Source organism: Podarcis cretensis (assembly GCF_951804945.1).
Source record: "Podarcis cretensis genome assembly, chromosome: 8".
Taxonomy (NCBI): domain Eukaryota; kingdom Metazoa; phylum Chordata; class Lepidosauria; order Squamata; family Lacertidae; genus Podarcis; species Podarcis cretensis.
The window spans coordinates 31,414,085-31,435,981 of NC_137177.1; the positions used below are offsets into that span (position 1 = coordinate 31,414,085).

Consider the following 21,897-nt stretch of genomic DNA (forward strand, 5'->3'; position numbering starts at 1 on the left):
GGTTTCATGCTCCTGAATCATCCCTTGGGATTCTAGCAGTTATAAAAGACATTTGGAATCAAGCACATCTGATTCTCAGCTGCCTAGGCACCCTTCCTCCTGTTGACCAGGTAATACTTTGGTGTTACCACCCATCCACTCCCATCACAGACAAACTTCGCCCTGTTTTGATCTTTATTGTCTCTTTGTAATACTTGGGGAAGATACAAAGGCCTGAATTAGTTGTCTTTTGTGTTGCTCTCAAGGGTGTATTGCTCACCAGGAATGCTGATTACATCCCCAAAGTCAGCTGCTCCCACTCTGCTGCATTCCCCTGTCTGGGGAGATCAGAGCCAGCAGGCACGAAAGCAGCAGGCCTTCCATAACCCACAAGCAGTGGCAAAGCTCACGTCCCAACATCATGGCTAGCGAGGGACTCTGCAGAGGCCGCGTGCCTTTCGCCATTTGTTTCTGATAAAGAGCACATGGGATCATTTAGCCACTCGCTGAACGGAGCTCCGGGCACAGCCTCCCTCGTCTGCAATAAAGCTACTTGTTAGAAGAGACATTTAATTTACTTAATGCGTTTGGGTTTTTGTTTTGTTCCTCTGCAGTGGTTGGGCTGCTTTAAACCCACAAATGTAGAATTCCAAAGGATGGGAACAGGGGAAAGCTGGCAGATGCAATAACCTGCTTTTGCAAAGCTCCAAAAGATGGATACGGGAGGGAGAGGGAGAAAACGGAGGGAGTTGGCAATGATTTGCAGCCAACCCTTCACTGGGGAGAAGGGTGTAGATAATCCTGTTGGATGCAAGGCAAGGCTAAGAGAAGTGTGGAAGAAACCTGACCGAATTTTATAGACCTCTTTACATACTCCTGTTTCTTTTAATACATTCCCCCTTCTGCACTAACCTCCTGCCTTGATATTTGTGGAATGCTCCGTTTGTGGTAGAAATACAAGCCACAAGGCAAAACTAAGACTTACACCTTGCATATCACTCATGAAGGGCTCGTCCAGATTTCTTTTTGTGCCACATTTCTAGGCACAGGTCTGGGCTTTAAAGCTGTGTGTCTGAGAGTTGGGGTTTTTTTGTGTGCTTTCCCCAGGAAAACCTACATTTTATCACTGAATTGGAGCAAATGACAAATTGTTTTCAGTGGACTGACCGTTGCTCTTTCAGCAGCAAAGTTTGCTGGGAAAGCACCAGGACATGAAACCCACAATTTAAACTGCAGACCTATGCATGGAAAGTGAGGTGGAAAAGGAAGTCTGGATGAGACTGAAGTGGAATAAGGCTACATTCCTAGGCTAGGGATGGATCAGAGAGAAATTCAATTTTGTTTGCATTTTCATGAGAAACGACCTAATTCATACTTTCTGAACAAATATATGAACCCTGAACCAAAACTCTGCCATCCTTCAAAATTTGCAGCTCTAGGACGGATTATTTCTTCTTCTTCTTTTTTTTGGAGGGGATTGCAGGGGCAGGAGAAGCAGAGAACATTCCCCTTGCACAAGCAAAAATACTTGTGCGGAATGATACACTACTTTGGATATGACTCCATTACTATGAAGAAGAAGAAGAGTTTGGATTTGATATCCCGCTTTATCACTACCCGAAGGAGTCTCAAAGCAGCTAACATTCTCCTTTCCCTTCCTCCCCCACAACAAACACTCTGTGAGGTGAGTGTGGCTGAGAGACTTCAAAGAAGTGTGACTGGCCCAAGGTCACCCAGCAGCTGCATGTGGAGGAGCGGAGACGCGAACCCGGTTCACCAGATTACGAGACTACCGCTCTTAACCACTACACCACACTGGCTCTGATTGAATCTTATGATTGAATTAGAACCATAACAAATCTCACCATAGTGAGACTTTGCCCAGATGACCAGTACACCTGCTCTGGTTGCCATCCAGATGCTTACTGTTGGTGGGCAACCTCAAGGGCCCTCCCCCCCTTAGGGTCATTTATATTGAAACCACACTTGGATGGGCAGCCCTTCATATAAAGAACTGTCCTCTGTAAAGAAGGGTGCATGGCCACCCTATGCAAGTGACTTACAACATTCCAATCAAAACTATTGTTGTTGTTGTTGTTGTTTAGTTGTGTCCGACTCTTCGTGACCCCATGGACCAGAGCACGCCAGGCACTCCTGTCTTCCACTGCCTCCCGCAGTTTGGTCAAACTCATGCTGGTAGCTTCGAGAACACTGTCCAACCATCTCGTCCTCTGTCGTCCCCTTCTCCTTGTGCCCTCCATCTTTCCCAATATCAGGGTCAGGGTCTTTTCCAGGAAGTCTTCTCTTCTCATGAGGTGGCCAAAGTCTTGGAGCCTCAGCTTCAGGATCTGCCCTTCCAGTGAGCACTCAGGGCTGATTTCCTTAAGTATGGAGAGGTTTGATCTTCTTGCAGTCCATGGGACTCTCAAGAGTCTCCTCCAGCACCATAATTCAAAAGCATCAATTCTTCGGTGATCAGCCTTCTTTATGGTCGAGCTCTCACTTCCATACATCACTACTGGGGAAACCATAGCTTAAACTATACGGGCCTTTGTTGGCAAGGTGATGTCTCTGCTTTTTAAGACACTGTCTAGGTTTGTCATTGCTTTTCTCCCAAGAAGCAGGCGTCTTTTAATTTCGTGACCGCTGTCACCATCTGCAGTGATCATGGAGCCCAAAAAGTAAAAACTATTATTATGTATTGCTTTTAAATACCACCTTGTCCTCCAAGGAGCTTAAGGTGGCATTCATGGTTCTCCCCGCCATTTAATCTCCACAACCACCCGGTGAGGTAGTTTAGGCTGAGAGACAGTGACTGGCTCAAGGTCATCCAGGGGCCTTCATGGCTGAGTTGGGATTTGAACCCTGGTTTCCCGGAAGCATGTAAGCAATGGTCCAAAACAATCGAAACAAAGCCCTGCCACCTCCTCCTCCGTTTAGCTGAATTATGCCTCTCTACAGAGCCTTCTAAAAGAGGACTGTCACAAAAGGTAAGGGGGCCTAGACTCCTTGGAAGTCAGGCACTGCCAGGTTTCCTTACAAGAGCCCTGAAAGGTATGCCAGAATTAGTGCTGTCATCACTCAGCAGTAAAGCATCTGCTCTGAAGGCAGAAGGTTCCAGGTTTCATAGAATCATAGAATCATAGAGTTGGAAGAGACCACAAGGGCCATCGAGTCCAACCCCCTGCATTTGATTCCCAGCATTTCAGCACAGGGGTGGAGAAACCCGTCTGAAACGCTGGAGAGCTGCTGCCAGTCAGTGTAGATTTAGATGGCCAAAGACTTGTCTGACCCAGCTTCCTATCATAGAATCATAGAATCATAGAGTTGGAAGAGACCACAAGGGCCATCGAGTCCAACCCCCTGCCAAGCAGGAAACACCATCAGAGCACTCCTGACATATGGTTGTCAAGCCTCTGCTTAAAGACCTCCAAAGAAGGAGACTCCACCACACTCCTTGGCAGCAAATTCCGCTGTCGAACAGCTCTTACTGTCAGGAAGTTCTTCCTAATGTTTAGGTGGAATCTTTTTTCTTGTAGTTTGGAACCATTGCTCCGTGTCCGCTTCTCTGGAGCAGCAGAAAACAACCTTTCTCCCTCCTCTATGTGACATCCTTTTATATATTTGAACATGGCTATCATATCACCCCTTAACCTCCTCTTCTCCAGGCTAAACATGCCCAGCTCCCTTAGCCGTTCCTCATAAGGCATCGTTTCCAGGTCTTTGCCCATTTTGGTTGCCCTCCTCTGGACACGTTCCAGTTTGTCCGTGTCCTTCTTGAACTGTGGTGCCCAGAACTGGACACAGTACTCCAGGTGAGGTCTGACCAGAGCAGAATACAGTGGCACTATTACTTCCCTTGATCTAAATGCTATACTCCTATTGATGCAGCCCAGAATTGCATTGTTTTTTTTAGCTGCCGCGTCACACTGTTGGCTCATGTCAAGTTTGCGGTCAACCAAGACTCCTAGATCCTTTTCACATGTACTGCTCTCAAGCCAGGTGTCACCCATCTTGTATTTGTGCCTCTCATTTTTTTTGCCCAAGTGCAATACTTTACATTTCTCCCTGTTTCCTAGCATTTCTTTATGACACAGAGGGGGCCTGGCAAACAGCAGCTACTTTGAGGCCACCTAGTGAATTTGTAGATGAGGTAGGATTCAGTCCAGGGGCTTTCCAGCTCATACTTCGCCACTGTGCTGGATCAGTTTTGCAGAGCCCCTGCTCCTCTAAATCCTGGCCCAAAGCTGTCATTGCTACCAGCCTCTGGCCTCAGCCCCAGCATAGAATTCAGAGGCTGCTGGAGACCCGAGGCTTTAGGGAGATTGTTTCCAGGGCAGCGCTGAGATGAAACCATCTCCCGGAAACTGAAATGCCACAGACGCCAGGCCAGCAAGGGCCAGAACTGCAAAAGGTCCAGAGCACAGGGAGGAGACTGCTGGCACCCACTCTGTTTCCCCTATCCAAGAAAGAACAGGAGCCCTCCCTCCTCTGTTCTGATAAGGCGGGTGGGAAGGCCTCCAAGCCAAGCAACAAGACCAGCCAGCAGGAAGCAGGGCTGGTGATTTAGGAGGTGGCTCCAGAGTGCAGCCAAACAGTTGAAACAGCTTTTATTGCTCCATCCTGCAGGGTTGATGGAGTTGATTTGCTGGAGGGTCTTCAAAAAGCTTCTGCAGCCCAGGTAGTAGTGTGTTTAGCTGCACACCTCAGCTCAGCAAACAAATTCTAGTTGTATCAGGGTCAGCAATGAGTCCCAATGGTAAAATTAGTTTGACTGCCTTGCTTCAGCTCCAAAAGTTACTAGGACTTTGGTTCCAATATAGAAAATATAATTAGAGCTTTTGCAGCCTTAAAACACACACACATCCTGAGAGTCCTTGAGCGGAGGAGGCACCCCCTCCCCCAGCAAGCCTGTTAGGTTTGGAAAGAGATTCATAACACAAACCACAAATGAAGGCCATTTGATGATGGTATTGCTGTCCACACTGCATCCATCCATCCTATAAAGAGAGCTGGACATCTTTTTGTACTGTCTCATAATGCGCACATCATGGAAAGAGAAGTCTATTTCAAACAATTTGCAACTTACAGATGATAGATAACAACTCCCAATATCCCTGACCATTGGTATGCTGACTATCAATGATGATGATGAGAAATATAGTTTAACAATATCCAGAGAGCTGCAATTTCCCCATCTCAATGGTTTAGGTAAAAGCAGGGTTCAGTTCAGCAGGGTAAAATACTTTTTTAAAGAAAAAGACATGGAAGGAAACATATTTCCTTCCCATAGCCTCTAAACCACAGCTAGCATGGGGCCCTACAGATGTAATCATCCATACCCATTGGCTGCTCTGGCTGGGGCTGATGGGAGTTGGGGTTCAACAACTTTTGGAAGACCACAGCCTCCCCAGCTCTGCCTCCAGCCTTTCACCTATTTTACTTCAACAAGTGAAACATGGCTTAACATCTTCTACATCACAGTTTCAAAACAGTAAATATACCTCCTTGATTTTACTACCAAATAGGTCAGCACAGGATTGCAGGGTAAAGTTGCTTCCCAAGCTGTGTCCAGGGAGTTTTTAAAGATTATCTTAATTCAAAATACAGTAAGTTAGTTTTGTGATTCACTGTCTTACGAGATACAGCTGCATAGATAACTGTTTTTGAGCTGGCCAACCCTGAAGGCTTCTTAGTGAAAAGCCAGCCAAGTGGGTCACTTCCAGACAGCCTTTTGATTGAGCATTCATTCCATTTTGTTTGTGGGGAGGTCATAAGACATCTCATCAAGCAATTGCTATTAATTTTGCAAAAAAAAGTCGACAAAAACAATCCAAGATCAATACAAATAGCAAAAAGAAAAGAAAAAAATTACAGATTCCATTATGACTTCCGATCACCCCAACATGTTTCCTGGGTTACGTTGTCAACTGCACACTTTCCATTGTCTCTCATAAATTCTCTCAAATTGTCTTGGTTTTTAAAAATTTCCTACTGCCGTGCAGGGGTCAATCAAAACATGCCAGAGAATTCAGGTGTTTATAATGCTTTTTTAGGTATACAGTACTCTGTAAATGTCCCCATTACTGACCTTACTGTAAAAGGTGTCATGTATTATTATTAGGGAGCACAGGTTTGCTGCACAAGAGCACCAAATCCACTTTAATCGAGCGACCTGAATTTGCTGGTATGCCGCTGAATCCCACCTGCAAAACAGTGACAGTCTGCAAGGCCTCGTAGAGGGCACGCCAGTACAGACAAGTTGTTCTATCCTTAACTTAGCTTCATCTTGCTGCACAGATGTTCTAATGGCACCCCCTTGTGTCGCCAATACTTCATAGCAATTAATATTTCAAAATGGGAGTGATACATTTTTTACTCCAGAATACTCCAGCCAAGGTGTGGGGAGACACTTAATCCTATTGATTTGGGCATGGTAGTACACACCCAGGAGCAAAAAAAGCATTCCAAAGGGGCACCGCTCTTTGGAGAAGAGATGGGGGAAATGTGATGCCCTACAGATTCTGAGGGTCTACAATTCCCATCATCCCAAACCCTGGCTAAACTTGCAGGGGCTGATGGGAGTTGGGAGTCCAACAGCTTCTGGAGGGGCTCAGGTTCCGCAGCCGTGCTCTGGAGCATCTCCACACATCAAAGAATGGTGTGTGGAGATTGTAAAGCTTTCAAGGATGGAAGCAGCCCATCATGCAGCACAGCTACAGGAACTAAACTGGGGGTTGGTGAGCAGAATGAAAGGAGGAACCTTCCCCCCACCCAGGACAGATATGCAAGCTGAGCACAGGAGAGCAAGCAAGCAAGCAAGCACATAAGCTGCACTGCTAATCTGTTAAAGCAGCATCAGTCCAAAGCCATGCAGTCCTGGAGCCCCTCCCTTTTATAGCGCCTCATTGTCAATTAGCTGCAAAACTCAGACTTCTGTCTCCTTTAGCATTTACAATTATCCTCTCCAAATTAAGCAGATGGGGTGCATTTGGTAACAATTAGCCACCAGCCATCAATGCTTTCAGCCATCAGTACTCATTAAAGAAACATCTTCAGCTACAAGAACTTGGCAAAGGTGTCACCTCTTCATGTTGCTATAACAATATATTGTTGCAATACAAAGAGCAAACCGCACTACAAGTCAACAGGCAGCATTCAACAAAGCCGCTTTTTGTAAATGCTTTGAGGTTTGGCATTTTTTTTTTAAACTATCAAACAATATATAAATTTGATGAAATAAAAATGTGTAGGATACAAGCTAGTTGCTATTCTTCTCTTTAAGTGTGTGTGTGTGTGTGTCACCTAGAGGCTAACGGAGGTCAGATTTTGTTGTTTAAATCTACAAAGCCAAAATTAAATTCCTAGACTTGAAAAAAAACCCTCTATAACTGCACTGGAAGGTCTATTTAACTCAGCCAAACAAAAATCAACAGCTTGGAAATTCAAGCTGGAAAATAAATAATCTAAATTAGAAACACACCCCAGTTTTTGTTTTATATTAATTACTGAGACAGGCTAAGGGTGGGGTGAATTCCATTTCACTTTCAGATCTGGCTTTTGTAAAAATGTATTATGCAAACTGCAATGATTAGAAGGAACACAGCATCAGACTGCTGAAGTCAGGCTCAATCAATCAACTCAGCACCTGCTTTGGAAATTAAATGTTTGTGGGCTGCTTCTGATGTTACATTGTCCTAAAAGGTGACTTATGACCTTTTGTCGCTTAGGGTGGAAAATCCATATAGCTCCCATTCTCTTCAAACAAGTTTATGTCTATTCTATGGGCAAGTTCTCTTGGGCAAGCCTCATTAAGATAAGTAGAACTCTTGAGGGACTCTAGTTCTCTTCAGCAGGTTTTATTCCTCTCTCATGAGAGAACCTGGAGCTATCCAGTGAAGTGAACATTGGGAGTTTCAAGATAGGCAAAATAAATTACTTCTGCACAGTGCAAATGGTTAAACAACCATGGTGATGGCCACCAACTTGGAAGGCTTTAAAAGGAATTAAACCAATTTTGGGGCTATAAGGCTGTCTGTAGCTGCTACTCTTAATGGCTATATTGCCTCCAGTATCAGAGGGGACCATGAGCACTATTGCACTTGTGCCCCACTTGTGGACTTCCAAGCAGGGGTATCTGGTTGGCCAATGTAAGAATAGGATCCTGGAGTAGATATGGCCATGGTATGATCCTGCAAGGCTCTTCTTCTATGAAGATTGTTCCAGAGGATTGTGCCCCACACTGAATCAATCTGGCTGCCCCCCATCGGTGTGCCACTCTTGATGGTTCCCACAATCCACGTCCTGAAGCAATCACTGAATATCATCTTATGGGATTGGTTTTCTAACACTTTCCAAAAATAATGTTTTGGGAAGCAGACAGAAAATAACCTCAGATATACAACTTTACTGTGTGGGAATGGTTAAAGGCAAGATTGAGAAGATCAGATAATGGATGCAGGGCTCATTGGAAGTCACATTTTATACCCAATCAGTTTGGTTCTAAAAGACACTATGGAAAGCCCCACTGGGAAGCTGTTGTGGAGATGAAATCAAGAAGGCAAGATCCAGGTACACCACTTTGAGCTCTGTGGAGGAAAAGTGGGATATAAGTGCAGTAATAAATAGATAAGAATCTACTGCACACCTCTGAGCTCTATGGCATAGAGCTCTTCTATTCACACAGCAAATGCTGAGGAGCAACTGCATACCCACAGCTGCTGCATGAAATGTGAGCCAGCTGAGGGAGAGAAGACATCTGCCATACGTTCATTGTGTGATCCTGGGCAAATCACTCTCCCTGGACTTAGCTGTTTGCTGTGAAACTGGCATAGCAACCACCTTCTCCATGAGGCTGCTGTAAAAGCATTATTCAGCTGGAAAATGTAACTGATTTTAAGCTTCTGTGACCTCATGCTAGAAAACTGAATCTTACAGTGGAGAGAAAGCAGACATTTGGAAACACATATAACTTCTGTTCTGAGCCTTTTGTTCTTAGAAACAAGAAATATTACTTAACTAGGGTGCTCTCCATCCTCCTTTATAGAGAGCAGCAACCTACCTAAAAAACTGTCTGAGGAAGCCTGGGATAGCACTTTGTGACTTTAACACAATCTTCTGTAAGAGGACTGAACATGCACACACAAATAGTGTGCCTATAGCCCAAGAAGATATTTTCTACAGAACAACCTCTTTGAAAGTACCCAAGGCTGCTTAACTTTAGAGGCAAGCTCTCCATGGTGATACCTTTAAATAACCAGAACCATCAAATGGCAGAAATACATAAAGAAATTGAACCCACCCTTACAGACAACTAACGTCCATTGTCTTGATGTGCTTTGGAGGCAGTGTAGAAACACAGAAGATCTGGTCATGACTTAAGAGATCCAGTTTGAGCATGTTATGGCCGTAAGGATGCAAGCTGAAAAACAACCTCAAAAATTACCTGACATTAGAATGCAAGCTTATTCTTATCCATCTTGACAGTAACTTCTTGGGATACCAATGAAAACTTTGTTAAGGGATAAACTAATGTGAATCTGACACTTTTCTAAAATTACTCTGTCCCCTAAATGCCACAGGAAGAAAGCCAAAATGGACGAGTGGTTAGAATGTCTGGCTAGGGCTGGGGAGACACAGGTTCAAATTTCTTAACCTTGAAGCCCACCAGGTTGGCTTTGGACTTGTCCCTAACTCCCTCAGACCAAACAAACACCCAGAGTTTTTATAAGATTAGAATAGGAGCAGACAGGAGAAGAGCAACTCACAGGATGGGCAGGACAAACGTGATAAAGTAAAGAATGAGTCTGCTGCCATGCTCCGCAATCCAATGGCAGGACAGCTAAGAAGATAGTTAACGGTTTATTTAACATAACACCTTTAAAATGTTGCTTTCAAAAGCTTTACAAATGGAACACACGTGAATGACCCCTTATACAACAAAAATGTTTTAATTATATACACCTTATACCCATTCACCCAACAGCCATCACTCAGTGCAGCTCTGTTTTAAAACAAGGTTCAAAGTATCGCCGAAGGAACAGTGTCAAAATGCTTCCTCCAACTGTAGGAATGAATTTTTCAGAAATAGGAATATTGAATTTTCATTGAAATAGACACAAAATTTTAACACTAGGTGGACCAACATTTGATAGATATTTATCACAATGCAAAAAAGGACGGAAGGCTTTCCCTTTACCAGCCCAACAAATGTAGCAAAAGTTAGTCCAAGGTAGAACAGGAGTTCCTCTCTCCTCTCAGAGGCAGCTTTGGGGAGTGGGGTAGAAAAAGACACTAAAAAGTACTAGGCAAATATCATCAACATAAATCATTAGGCCATTGACAAAGGCCTCACAGTCCTGGAGATGCAGTACTTCAAGTTCCATTATCGCATGTGTTGGTAAAGCAACTTTGTTCCATACCACCTTCCCCAAGATTGAGTCACTGTCTAGTTACAGCTGATCCTGCAGTGTTTTAAGATGCTGTCCAACCAGTGAGTACACAAACTGTAAAATCCACTGTCCGCATACCTCCACTCAATTTCTCTTAATATTTTGCACTCAGAACTCCTTATACTGCAGACTGTAAATGTCAGTTTGTGCCAAATACATTATGTAATTCCAAATAACAGGTATTACTAATGGGTACATTGTGCCTCTTCAAGAATGATAGAAGTTTCTATTTTTAACCTAGAAGATCTCTAGAAGATACTCAAACCAATTATGACTTCTGCATTTTAGTGAAGACATGGCAGTTATCCTGCCTGGTGGAAATTTTAGACCTTCATGGCATACACAGATAGGACAGCCAAACATTGCTACTGGCTTAAAACTTGGGCCACATATTTAGTACCTATATGCTTTCTGGCATTCATTTTCCCTATAAAACAATCCTAGAGTATTCTCCCTTGCAAGGATCCATTGCACACAGACCTTAGCATATTGATCTACACATGCAAGATGGGCTATCCGTCTTGACAAACATTCTTTCAAAAAGAATGTATGCTTGACCTTCCACCACTGACCTGGCATATGAACCAGTTGCAACACCTCAGAACCCCTGCCTGACTGGATCTTTCAGAATACAAGCTTGCATTTTACTACCCTTTAGTAAATTATATAAATCAAACTACTGGAAGGAAGGAACCTTCAGATTATTATAGTTTAGAAGCTCTTTCTACATTACTTAAATATACAGACCTGCTCTTGGTGGGTTGCAACTTTTGCCTAGCCAGTTATGTACAAGACCAGGAAGACTGAGGAGATACTCAATGCATCCAGACTATACAGATTCTGTCCTGCTAACACAGGAAGCTGTTACAAAGTATCCTTCAAGGTCTGAAATGAACCAGAAAGGATTATGACTATCCCTCCATCTTCTTCTCTGGCAACGGGGAGAGGGAAGATGCTCACCGAGAGTGTGTTCATACTAAGTCCCTACCAATGGAGATGTTTAAATGGAGATTGCTCTTGTTTTGTGATAGATGTTATTTAAATTGGCCAGTTTTTCATTATTTGCAAAACTAAGCCATTTTGTTCCACCTGGAACCCCAAACTTCTTTCAAATTATATGCTATGTTCTGTGCTATCAAAAAATGGCTGTCTGCTTTCTGTAGAGAAATAAGAGTTCTGGCCCCTATCCCTAACAAGCAGGAAAGAGGGGGTGCGATGTGGATGCTCTTCATATGCTGCAAGACAATCTGCAGCTGGGGTCTAATTCTGGCACCAAGGTTCTAGGAGACACAGTTGTGATGTACTGTATATTTGCACAGAGCCAAACATGGAAACTAGAAATGGGTGTCTATGTTTCTGATGAGTATGAAAAGTGTCCTATGAGCCCTACAAGGGCCTGTAATACAAATCTGTGGAATTAAAGCAGAAGAATTCAAACAGTTGCTTCCTAAGAAAATAAAGGAGATCATCTTAATTAACCAGTCAGAGCATCTGAAAGCACAGAGGGCACTATATTCCCATAAATCCCAGGTAGGGCTGGCTTATCCTCTCAGTCCAGTATGGAGGATGCTCTGGGACTCACTCCTCTCCAACAGGAAGATTATCTTCAATCCGTCTGATAAATTTCATCCTTATTTCAGTGACTCCATCTCCTTTTAATGTGTCCTGGACAAATTTGACATCCACGGCCATCTGAACCTGTGATATGGGAGAGAAAAATATAAATACTTTTGAGATACTTATCTAGGACAGTCCCCCAAATTGCTTAGCCTCTTTCAATCTTGTTGCATGTACAGAGGTTAAGAAGCTCTACCCCATTATTCTACCAAACGGTTATCCCCACCCTTTACTAACCTTACCTAAGATTTACAGCAGCAAAAAAACTCACCTCTCTAGCCCAGAAGGCTCTTACATTCCCCAGTTAACCACAATTCTAGCCAATGTTCTGTTAACAAAGATCGCAAAGTACAGGCAAACTCCCACACCCCATAGAACTGAAGTATTAGACTCTTAATCATAGGGCTGTTGGTTGGAGCTCAGTGTTGGGCAAAAAAGATGCCTGCATTGTAAGGAGTTGGGCCAGATGACTCTCATGTTCTCTTCCAACAATACAACTCTTTGATTCTATATACAGTGGTACCTTGGGTTACAGACGCTTCAGGTTACAGACTCCACTAACCCAGAAATAGTACCTTGGGTTAAAAACTTTGCTTCAGGATGAGAACAGAAATCGCACGGTGGCAGTGCGGCGGCAGCGGGAGGCCCCATTAGCTAAAGTGGTACCTCAGGTTAAAAACAGTTTCAGGTTAAGAATGAACCTCCAGAACAAATTAAGTTCTTAACCCGAGGTACCACTGTGCCATCCTGACCACCCTCTCTTCTGCTTCCAGGCAACTGGAATTTAGTACACACAACTCCATTAATTTAACTCGGGAAAACTATGCATTTGCAGACCAATGGCTACATGTATTCTACATATCTACCAGAAAGAACAGAATATCTTGTTTATTTCATTTATATCCAACCTCAAAGTGGCATTCATAATATATTCTTTGTATGAATGAATGAACTGATTTATTTCAGTCACTGATTATTTGTATAATTATATTTTATTATACGCACACAATTTATATTCCATGCATTGTCACAGCACCCTGGAACAGGTTGCAATCAATAAATGTCAGTTACAAGTTAAAAACACAATACACAATCCTTCACTCTCACCCTGACTGTTATTATATGGCAGTTCAATACTTTGAGAATAAAAGTTTTTGTTAAAATAAAAGGATAAAGCTGCAAGGATTGCCAGGAAGAACCCAAACATATAACGCTTAATAAAACATTCTGAAACTAGGACAGCACTGGAATGTATTTTGATTTATCACGTGACGCTGGCATGTGAGTGGCCTTGAACAGCCCTCTATTCCTTCTCATTTGATTATCCTCCATGGTCTATGACACTAGTGATTCTCTCCCCTTTATGGTTCCCAAATAGGTGAATAAATATAGTTGTAGATCTGAATCTGGACTGTAATGAGATACAGAAACCAGCCTCCCCCACCAATTTTCTATGCATTCCATCACTGAGAAAGTATGTCTAACCACTGCTGCAATTAGTATCTCCCTTTCCTCACCATTTCCAGGGCTCCTCGCAGCACACCACATAATAGGTTAGAGTAAATGAGAGATGAATGGTTGTCAGGAAGCTCCACAAAGTCCACCAGTGGGTTGTTTTCCAGGATAAGGGAGAATTCATCACCCGCTGGACTCCAGTTTGTGATGCTCGGGGTGATACCCAAGTACATTTTAAATGCCACCTGCCAAACAAGACAAGCACAAAGGACTAGGCTTACACAGCACAATGTTTAGCATGAAACTCTTTTATGGGTAACTAAAGATCTGGCCAAAGAACCAGAAGCAATTCTGTTACATAACATAATTGATGCAAACCTTTTATTACACATCAGACCAGGCTTCCCCAACCTTGCGCTCTCCAGATGTTTGGGACTATAATTCCATTCAGACCCAGCCAACATGGCTGTGCTAGCTGTGGCTAATGGAAGGTATAGTTCAAAATATCTGAAGGGCACCAGATTGGGGAAGGCTGCATTAGACAGGTAATGAAAATTTGATCAGAAGCAGTAGAAAGCATTTGCCCACGCCAGATCCAATATATCCTCTCCTAGAAAACAGTGTGGTCCAGCAACATTTGATCCTAGATTGTGTTTTTAGACAGATATAAGAAAGAAGGCATATGTTGCTGCCATTAAAAGGTACAGCATGATGCCATTATGAAACATGTTATGTGGCAGGAAAATTGTGTCCTTAGACATCTATATCCCCACAATGGAAACCTTGTAATAGGCTAGTATATTGGAAACAGAGGGGAATAATCAAAGACAGGCATCACCTTAGCTATTACATCTGCAGTTTCTCGGAAGTCATGGCATCTCCCGACATTGGATCGGGCCAGGAAATCTTCAACGAGTCGAACGCCTATGTTGTAGCCCCTGTCAAGGCAGCCAAAGAGCAGCATGCTATAAAACTGACAGTGTAATAGAGTCCAACTTGAGTCTAACATTATAGGGATAGAAAATAGAAGGGAGAAAATCTGTTCCTTCCCTTTTCTTCAAAAACTCCAGTGAATTCAGAAAAATAAGATTCATTCTGCCTAGAGATGTAAAAATTCTGGAAATTTTGAAACTGTGGAAAAAACCCTGCCCTCCTCCCAGGGCTTTTTTGGGGAAACAATTATCCAGGGTGAAACAGGAAAGAATGTCTCTCCCCGCCTCTGAATTTTCCCAGCTATTTCCTGGGTCTTCACATCTCTGATTCTCCCAAGTGGATGTCCCACAGAAAGAGATCATCCAGTACCCCTAGCTACTGGTATTTTGTAAAGATTCCACTCTGCCTCCACTGGTTTACTTACATTTTGTCAAGCTGCTTGTTGACATCTTCATCATTCTCATAGTCCTTACACAGCTGAGTGACCAAAGCGCCATAAGTCAGAGTGAAGAGCTCCGAACTCTAGACAAATTCAAAATGCATTTAATTTAGACAAAGATACACATGTTTAGGGACTTGCCACAAAGAACAGTTGGGATTGGCATGGAGAAATGAAATGGGCAAGGAAGCTTCAGCATCATAGGAACACACTAAGCACTGAATTCTGCTAGTGTCTCCACCTTCAAATTTAAAACACATTTGTCTTGGGGGTGGGGGCTACTAACGTGATCAGAAGTTTGACAATCTTCAGCTGCTCATCAAAAACAGTTATTCCATCTTCTGCATTTCTAACGTAACATTCTGCTTAAGAGCTCAAAGGAACAACAAAGCCTCCTTGGTGTTAGGATGGATGTGCAGTAGAGATGCGCATAGCATCAACAGAACAAAGGAAAGAACAAACTATAATGTCTCCCTCACATTTCCCCAAGCATGAAGTAAGTAAAATATACAACCAAATTAAATCCTTTTATTATCGGAATTGTAGTTGCACAAATACCTTCCTGTTAAAAACTGAAACCTGTCAGGATTATTAAAAAGTCTGTGAAGTAAGTGTCAGCTATATAAAGTATGGTCTGCTTTAGGTTTTATTAAGGTTTCATTTTATACAGCAAAATGTCTAGTCTCAGATTAAGAAACCTATCACCTACCATGAGATGCATAGATGCGGAAGGTGAAATGAATGGCAAATACCAATACTACAGAATGAAAGCAGCAGGCAAGCAGAAAGGGAGAAAAAAAGAGACAATGTCAGAGTTCAGTGAGACAACACAGATCACACCACGTTCTCACAAGCTCAACACAAAGTCAAAGTGCAGAAGAAAGAGTCAAGTCAAATTTGGAATTAAGGTACGTTAGATGAAGGATTCAAACATGCTATTTCTACCTAGCAGCAACTGATGAAGCCAGCCGTCAAGACATCTCTCAGAAGGCTAAGAGATGCTGGTTTTGCTTGGTTTTAAAAAGGCAGAAAAGGCCAACCGTCTTACAACCCCAGATTCATCTTTGAAATAAGAAGGGTCTGTTTTAGAAAGTAACAGGACTTAAAAAGTGAAAATCAGAAGACTCAGCCAGTTCATGTATGGGGAAGGAACTTAACAAGCAAAAAAGAGAATTAACAGGTTAGTAAACGCATTGGCAAGGCAGCTGAACAGAACAGTTTCTGAAGAATGCCTGGCTGCTACCAATCCAAGGTATAGTCATTAAATTATTTAAATTTTGAGCATTTCCTAGAGTTGTGGAGTTGGAAGGAACTCCAAGGGTCATATAGTCTAATCTCCTTCAAGGCACCTATCACTAGGTAGTAAAAAGAAGAAATTTAAGTTGGTGCACATATAAATTCACCATTTTGGATCAATTGTTCAATAATAATCTTACCAAAAAAACCAAGGACATTCACGAAAAATAACTTGGAAGTTTATGGTCCAAGCCGGGTGGATAAAAATCAATGGTTTAAAAATAAATAAATTAAAAATGGATTTTTAAAGATTTAAATCGGATTTTTAAAATAAAATTCTTTTGGAGAAAAAAATATATCTAAATATATTTTTCTATTTAACTTACATTATAGTCCAAAGGCTATTAATCAGGAAATAAGGATTTGTTTTAAGTTTTTCATGTGTGCTAAAACTCAGTCTAAGTTTTTTTTTTAAAAAAAGTTAAACCACATCAGTTAACAAACATGGATACATATGCTATAATGTTATTATTCTACTTAAATAAATTGTTTAAATTGTTATTAAGGAAATGATTATTTTTCTCCTTCCAATAAAGTACAGCAGAAAAGTTGTCCAATTATAAACAGTTAAATTATTAAACCTCACAATAATTTCATAATTATCTGTCTATGTATTTCTAATAGTATAACCAAATCAGTAATTTTTGACACAACTGTAATAACTACTCTGAAAATTTATTATTCAAAAAATGACACCTTCATCTGGTTGTAAATATTAAGCTTATACCAGCAAGATTGAATCACTCTGTAAAAAAAATGATTTAAATCAAGTCTTACTGACTAGTGATTTAAATCGATTTGATATAAATCAAATCCACTCCTGTTCCAAATGTGCAAAAACCTCTTCCAACAGCATTATTAAAAGACTACCTGATAAAAACAGACTGCCTAAGTTGTGAAGCTGGTTGGCCACTGCAATTCACTGGAAAACAGTAAAAAGTTGCAGTTTACACATGCTTCAATGGCACATGCGTTAATCCTGTCAAGTGTCATAATCCCATTACTATTGTGGAAAAGCAGCACTTAGGCCCTTAAGTACACCTAAGGCAGTGATGGCCAAACTTGGCTGGCCAGATGTTTTGGGACTACAATTCCCATCATCCCTGACCACTGGTCCTCTAAGCTAGGGATGATGGGAACTGTAGTCCCAAAACAGCTGGAGGGCCAAGTATGGCCATCACTGACCTAAGGTCAAGAGAGGAGTTAATAAAATAAGCATTGCATCTTAAGCACCAAAGGACAGCAATGGCCACAAATGAAATGTATTAGCATTAAGCTATATTAGCATTAAGCAAATTAAAATAGCTTCAGTATGTGTTTGCCAACTATTCACAACTCTACTGGATAATTTTAAAGGGCCACAATCCTGCTACAGTTTTAGAATATTGGATATTCGCAGGGTTAGAGCCCGATGAAAAGAAAAAAAAGACCAAAAAAATCCAGCAGTGATCCCCCCCCCCGAACATTCTTTGGAAATTTGTCACAATATCATAATTTAAGGTTTTGTAGCAATATCCCCATTTTTGTTGAACTGCTATCACAGAACAAGGTTAGAAACAGACATAAGAATGAAACGTGAGAAAGGCACCAAGACCAACACACACACACACACACACACACAAAATAGCCTGAATTAAAACATTTAGCAAATAACACAACATATTTCTATATAATCTAAAGCAGCATTCACCAACATGGCATGCTCCAAATGTTTTAGAATGCAACTCTCATCAGCCCCAGTCAGCATGGCCTGCTTATTAACATGAAGAACATGAGTTTGCAGCACTAGCTCACTAAAGCTTAAAAATCAGGTAACAAATCAGCATGATTGCCCATTCACATAATTTTCAGAGATCCTGCATAAACGTAAGGGCCACTTCACACAATGTAGATAAAGCATCCTTTATTTCCATCAGGGCTGATAGTAAGGGCTCGTCCACACTTCTGCTTGCCCCGTGCCTTAGAAAGCACAGATCCGAGCATTTTTTCTGCTTGTCCCATACTTTATAGCCATGGGTATGAGTGGCTTTGCCTTTGCCCTGCCACAGTCACATGGAAAAACTGTTTAGCGATAAATCGAAGCAAACATCAATCCAGAGAAAACTCTATTGATGTTTGCTCCGAACCAGTGGTAAACAGCAGGTTGTGCTGGGGGGAAGCATTGAAGCAAATGGAAGTGTGGGTGTGCCCTAAGTGTTCTGTTTAAAAGTATGTTTTGAAGAAGACCAAATTTAGCTCTTCAACAGAGGGATCCTAAAACTGAAGACTAGGAGACTTCACTTTTGGAGATTACGTGCCCTCCAGCAACTAAGTAATGCTACCTATTTCAGATTCTACCGACTCCTTATCTAGTACAACCCCCTAAAATTAATTTAATGGACCTGCACGTAAAGCAAAGAACAATACAAACACAAACAATTTAATATCCCAAGTGCCTGACAAACCAACAAGATGATGGGATGGGTTACTTGGAGATCTACTCTTTCTCCAAGGAATCCATTACATCTTGTTGGCCAAAATGGAGAATAACTCATGCCACATGGAAAAGATCCACTGCACAGCACTATGAAGATAATCACTGCTACAGAGTAGGATCCAAAATGAGCTCTAATTTATACTTAACCAGTTCCAGTTCAAGCCTTCCTACACCACGTTCTAGAGGCCTATTCAACTCCCATTTCTTTGCTCCCATCTACCTAGTGAACCATGGTCTGCAGCAGAGGGCACTTAAGAGCAGTTGTGTCACCTGCCCAAGTAATCTTGAAATTCCAAAGAGCAACCAAGATGTTGGCAGGAGCACTAGCCATGCTTGGTGGAACCTGCCCAAGGGGATTTAAGAATGTATCACGACCCATCAACCTCTAGGGATGGACCATTTAAACAGCCCCTCCCATCTATAGAGAGAAAAACACCACCATAGTAAGCCTAAAGCTCTGGCTGAAACGGTGTAAGACAAGACATTTAAAGGAAAGCCCCCCACTATCTTCCTGCCCAGATGAAAGCACCAGATCCAAAGATCTCCAGCATGAGAATCAGGTGGATTATATGCTGGGACAGCTCAAGAACTGTCATGGCATTCATGAAGTCCAGAGTCACTGGACATCTAGTCTCAGCCCACTTCTGTCAGCTTAGATAGGGAGATGGTTAGTCAGTGGGATGGATGGCAAGCACCAACAGAATCTCTGATCTGTCTCAATTGCTCAAACATTCAAATCCACTGCCAGAAGATTGCCTATGAAATGATGCGGCCTTCAGACTGAAAAAGTGCCCATGACCTACCCATCTTCACAAGAAGTCTAGTAGAGGGAGATGAAATTCTTAGAAATCACTGCAATCCTCCTCCATTAACCCTAAGTGGCTGCTACATTAAAAATCCAGGTGGACAAAGCTAAGAAAGTTCAGCTCCACCAAGCTCATCTACGCACATCTCATTAATACAGATCAGTAATGCAGGGATTCTTGTCTATGGTTAAATGAAGGATAGTTTATGCTTTCTCTGTGTCTTCATAACCATTATCTCAATAATTCTTTCAACAATCCTATAATGTAGGTAGGTCAGTATTATACACACACTCTCCATATTTTTATGTTGTGAACTGCTCTGTAATCTCCAGGTGAAGGGCAGTATATGAATTTAATGAAGAAGAAGAATACAGTTGGGGAAGTCAAGAAATAGTGGCTTGCCAATGGGTTTATAATCAAGATACTGACTTTACAGGATTAAGGCATAGACAGCCGAGATTAGTAAACTCTTCACTCCATTATCATGGAAATCCTTACACCAACCCTATCAGGTAGGTCAGTAGCATAATTTACCCTATATGGGAAGATGGGAAGATTAAAAAGCACTATTTGTCTGTGACCAGCTCAGTAATCCATGATTGAGGTGAAATTTGAACAGGGGGCTTCTCAGTTCACAGGGTTTGGCACAGCCCCATAGACCTAATACTTTACTGCCCTGGAAGATTAAAGTTAAAGGTAAAGGTACCCCTGCCCGTACGGGCCAGTCTTGACAGACTCTGGGGTTGTGCGCCCATCTCACTTAAGAGGCCAGGGGCCAGCGCTGTCCGGAGACACTTCCGGGTCACGTGGCCAGCGTGACATCGCTGCTCTGGCGAGCCAGAGCCGCACACGGAAACGCCGTTTACCTTCCCGCTGGTAAGCGGTCCCTATTTATCTACTTGCACCTGGAGGTGCTTTCGAACTGCTAGGTTGGCAGGCGCTGGGACCGAGCAGCAGGAGCGCACCCCGCCGCAGGGATTCGAACTGCCGACCTTTCGATCGGCAAGTCCTAGGCGCTGAGGCTTTAACCCACAGCGCCACCTGCGTCCCTCCTGGAAGATTAAGGACAGACAAAAAGAACACAGCCCACAGTTAAACTATAGAATTCACTCCCACAAGAGGCAGTGACGGCACCAGTTTGGATGGCTTCAGAAGACAATTATGGAGGATAAGGCTATCAATAGCTACTAGCCACTTTTGTATGCTATTTGTATAGCGTGATAACGTACTTTCAAAATGAGGGTGTTTAACAAAAAAAAGCAATCTCCAATTAGTGCATATCCCCAGATGCTTGTAAGCATTTATTAAGAAACCACTACACTGCCCTTCACCTAAAAAATGTCACAGAGGCATTTACAACAAAATAAGGCGATCTAAAACATAGTATGAAATAATATTTAAAACATTCATAATGAAAATTACATAATTATCAACTTAAATTTTAAAGTGATTTGATCCATTAGCTCTGAAAAGCCTGATAAAAATGAGACTTTCTTTTTTTAACCTGGTGTCTGAGTGACATCTAAACGACCAAATTTTGCAGATGATGGGAGGCACAATCAGGTTGCTGCCACTGCCAGGAGGCTGAGGCTGAGGGCCACCAAGAGACTGTGTACTCTCTGGTCTCCCAGACAGAGGAACATGATGGGAAACGGGGGAGACCAGCCTGGCTCCATCCACGGGAGGGCAAAGCTGCAGCTACTCCAACCCTGACTTTCCTCTTCCCTGTTCATACAGGGGTGTCCTTTTTGCATGGTGGTGTTTAAATCGTGAGCCTACAAGCAGGGCCTCCTCCCTTACAATTCAATCTATTCCTACAGTTCAAACTGCAGGTGTTATTGTCAGGGAACAACAACAACAACAACAACAACAATAGCAGCTGCCTGTCTTGGGGTAACTGAAGTGAGCAAACCCGCTCTTTCGGGATAGTTTTATTCGGACTTTATCTTCCTTCGTGCCTTCGACAGAGGTAAGCTAATAAAAGGAGGAATGAAGGAACAAACATGGCCCTATTCAGGGTGGAAGGAAAACGCACAAAGTAGAAGTTAAGCCTCTCCGCTAAGCCTCCTAGCTCTCCATGGCGGAGGCGTCTTCCTCCCGCCCCTCAGGGCTCCCTTCCTCCTCAGGAGACCTGCCGCCGCCCCCTCGATTACCCCCACCGCCATTACCATTTTCTTGCTTTCCGCGCCCCCGCGGCTGCCCTGCCGCGCCATTCTGTCTCCTCCGCTGTCGTCGGTCTCCTCAGCCCGGCGGTTTGCGAAAAAAGGGGTCGCGGCGATCGGTACGACAATCCTCAGAGGGGGAAGGAAACCGCCCGGCCTTGACTTTTAAGTCGACGCCGCTCCTCCCACCCTGGGAACAGAACTACTACCCCCAAGGTGCACCGCGCGGACGCCCTGTTCCCGTTTCTCTCGCGCGGCATGCCGGGAAGCTAGAGGCTTCGCT

General features: G+C 42.8%; 1 protein-coding gene across 1 annotated transcript; it reads right to left on the reverse strand.

Moving 5' to 3' along the window:
- Positions 1-9,827: 9,827 nt before the first annotated feature.
- On the reverse strand, positions 9,828-21,868 carry TRAPPC3 (trafficking protein particle complex subunit 3). Its single transcript, XM_079987818.1, has 5 exons — positions 21,621-21,868; positions 14,860-14,957; positions 14,341-14,440; positions 13,565-13,747; positions 9,828-12,128 (listed from the first exon to the last, which is right to left on the reverse strand). Exons 1-5 carry the CDS (start codon positions 21,663-21,665, stop codon positions 12,009-12,011), a joined length of 546 nt encoding a protein of 181 aa, XP_079843944.1. The 5' UTR covers positions 21,666-21,868; the 3' UTR covers positions 9,828-12,008.
- Positions 21,869-21,897: the final 29 nt, after the last annotated feature.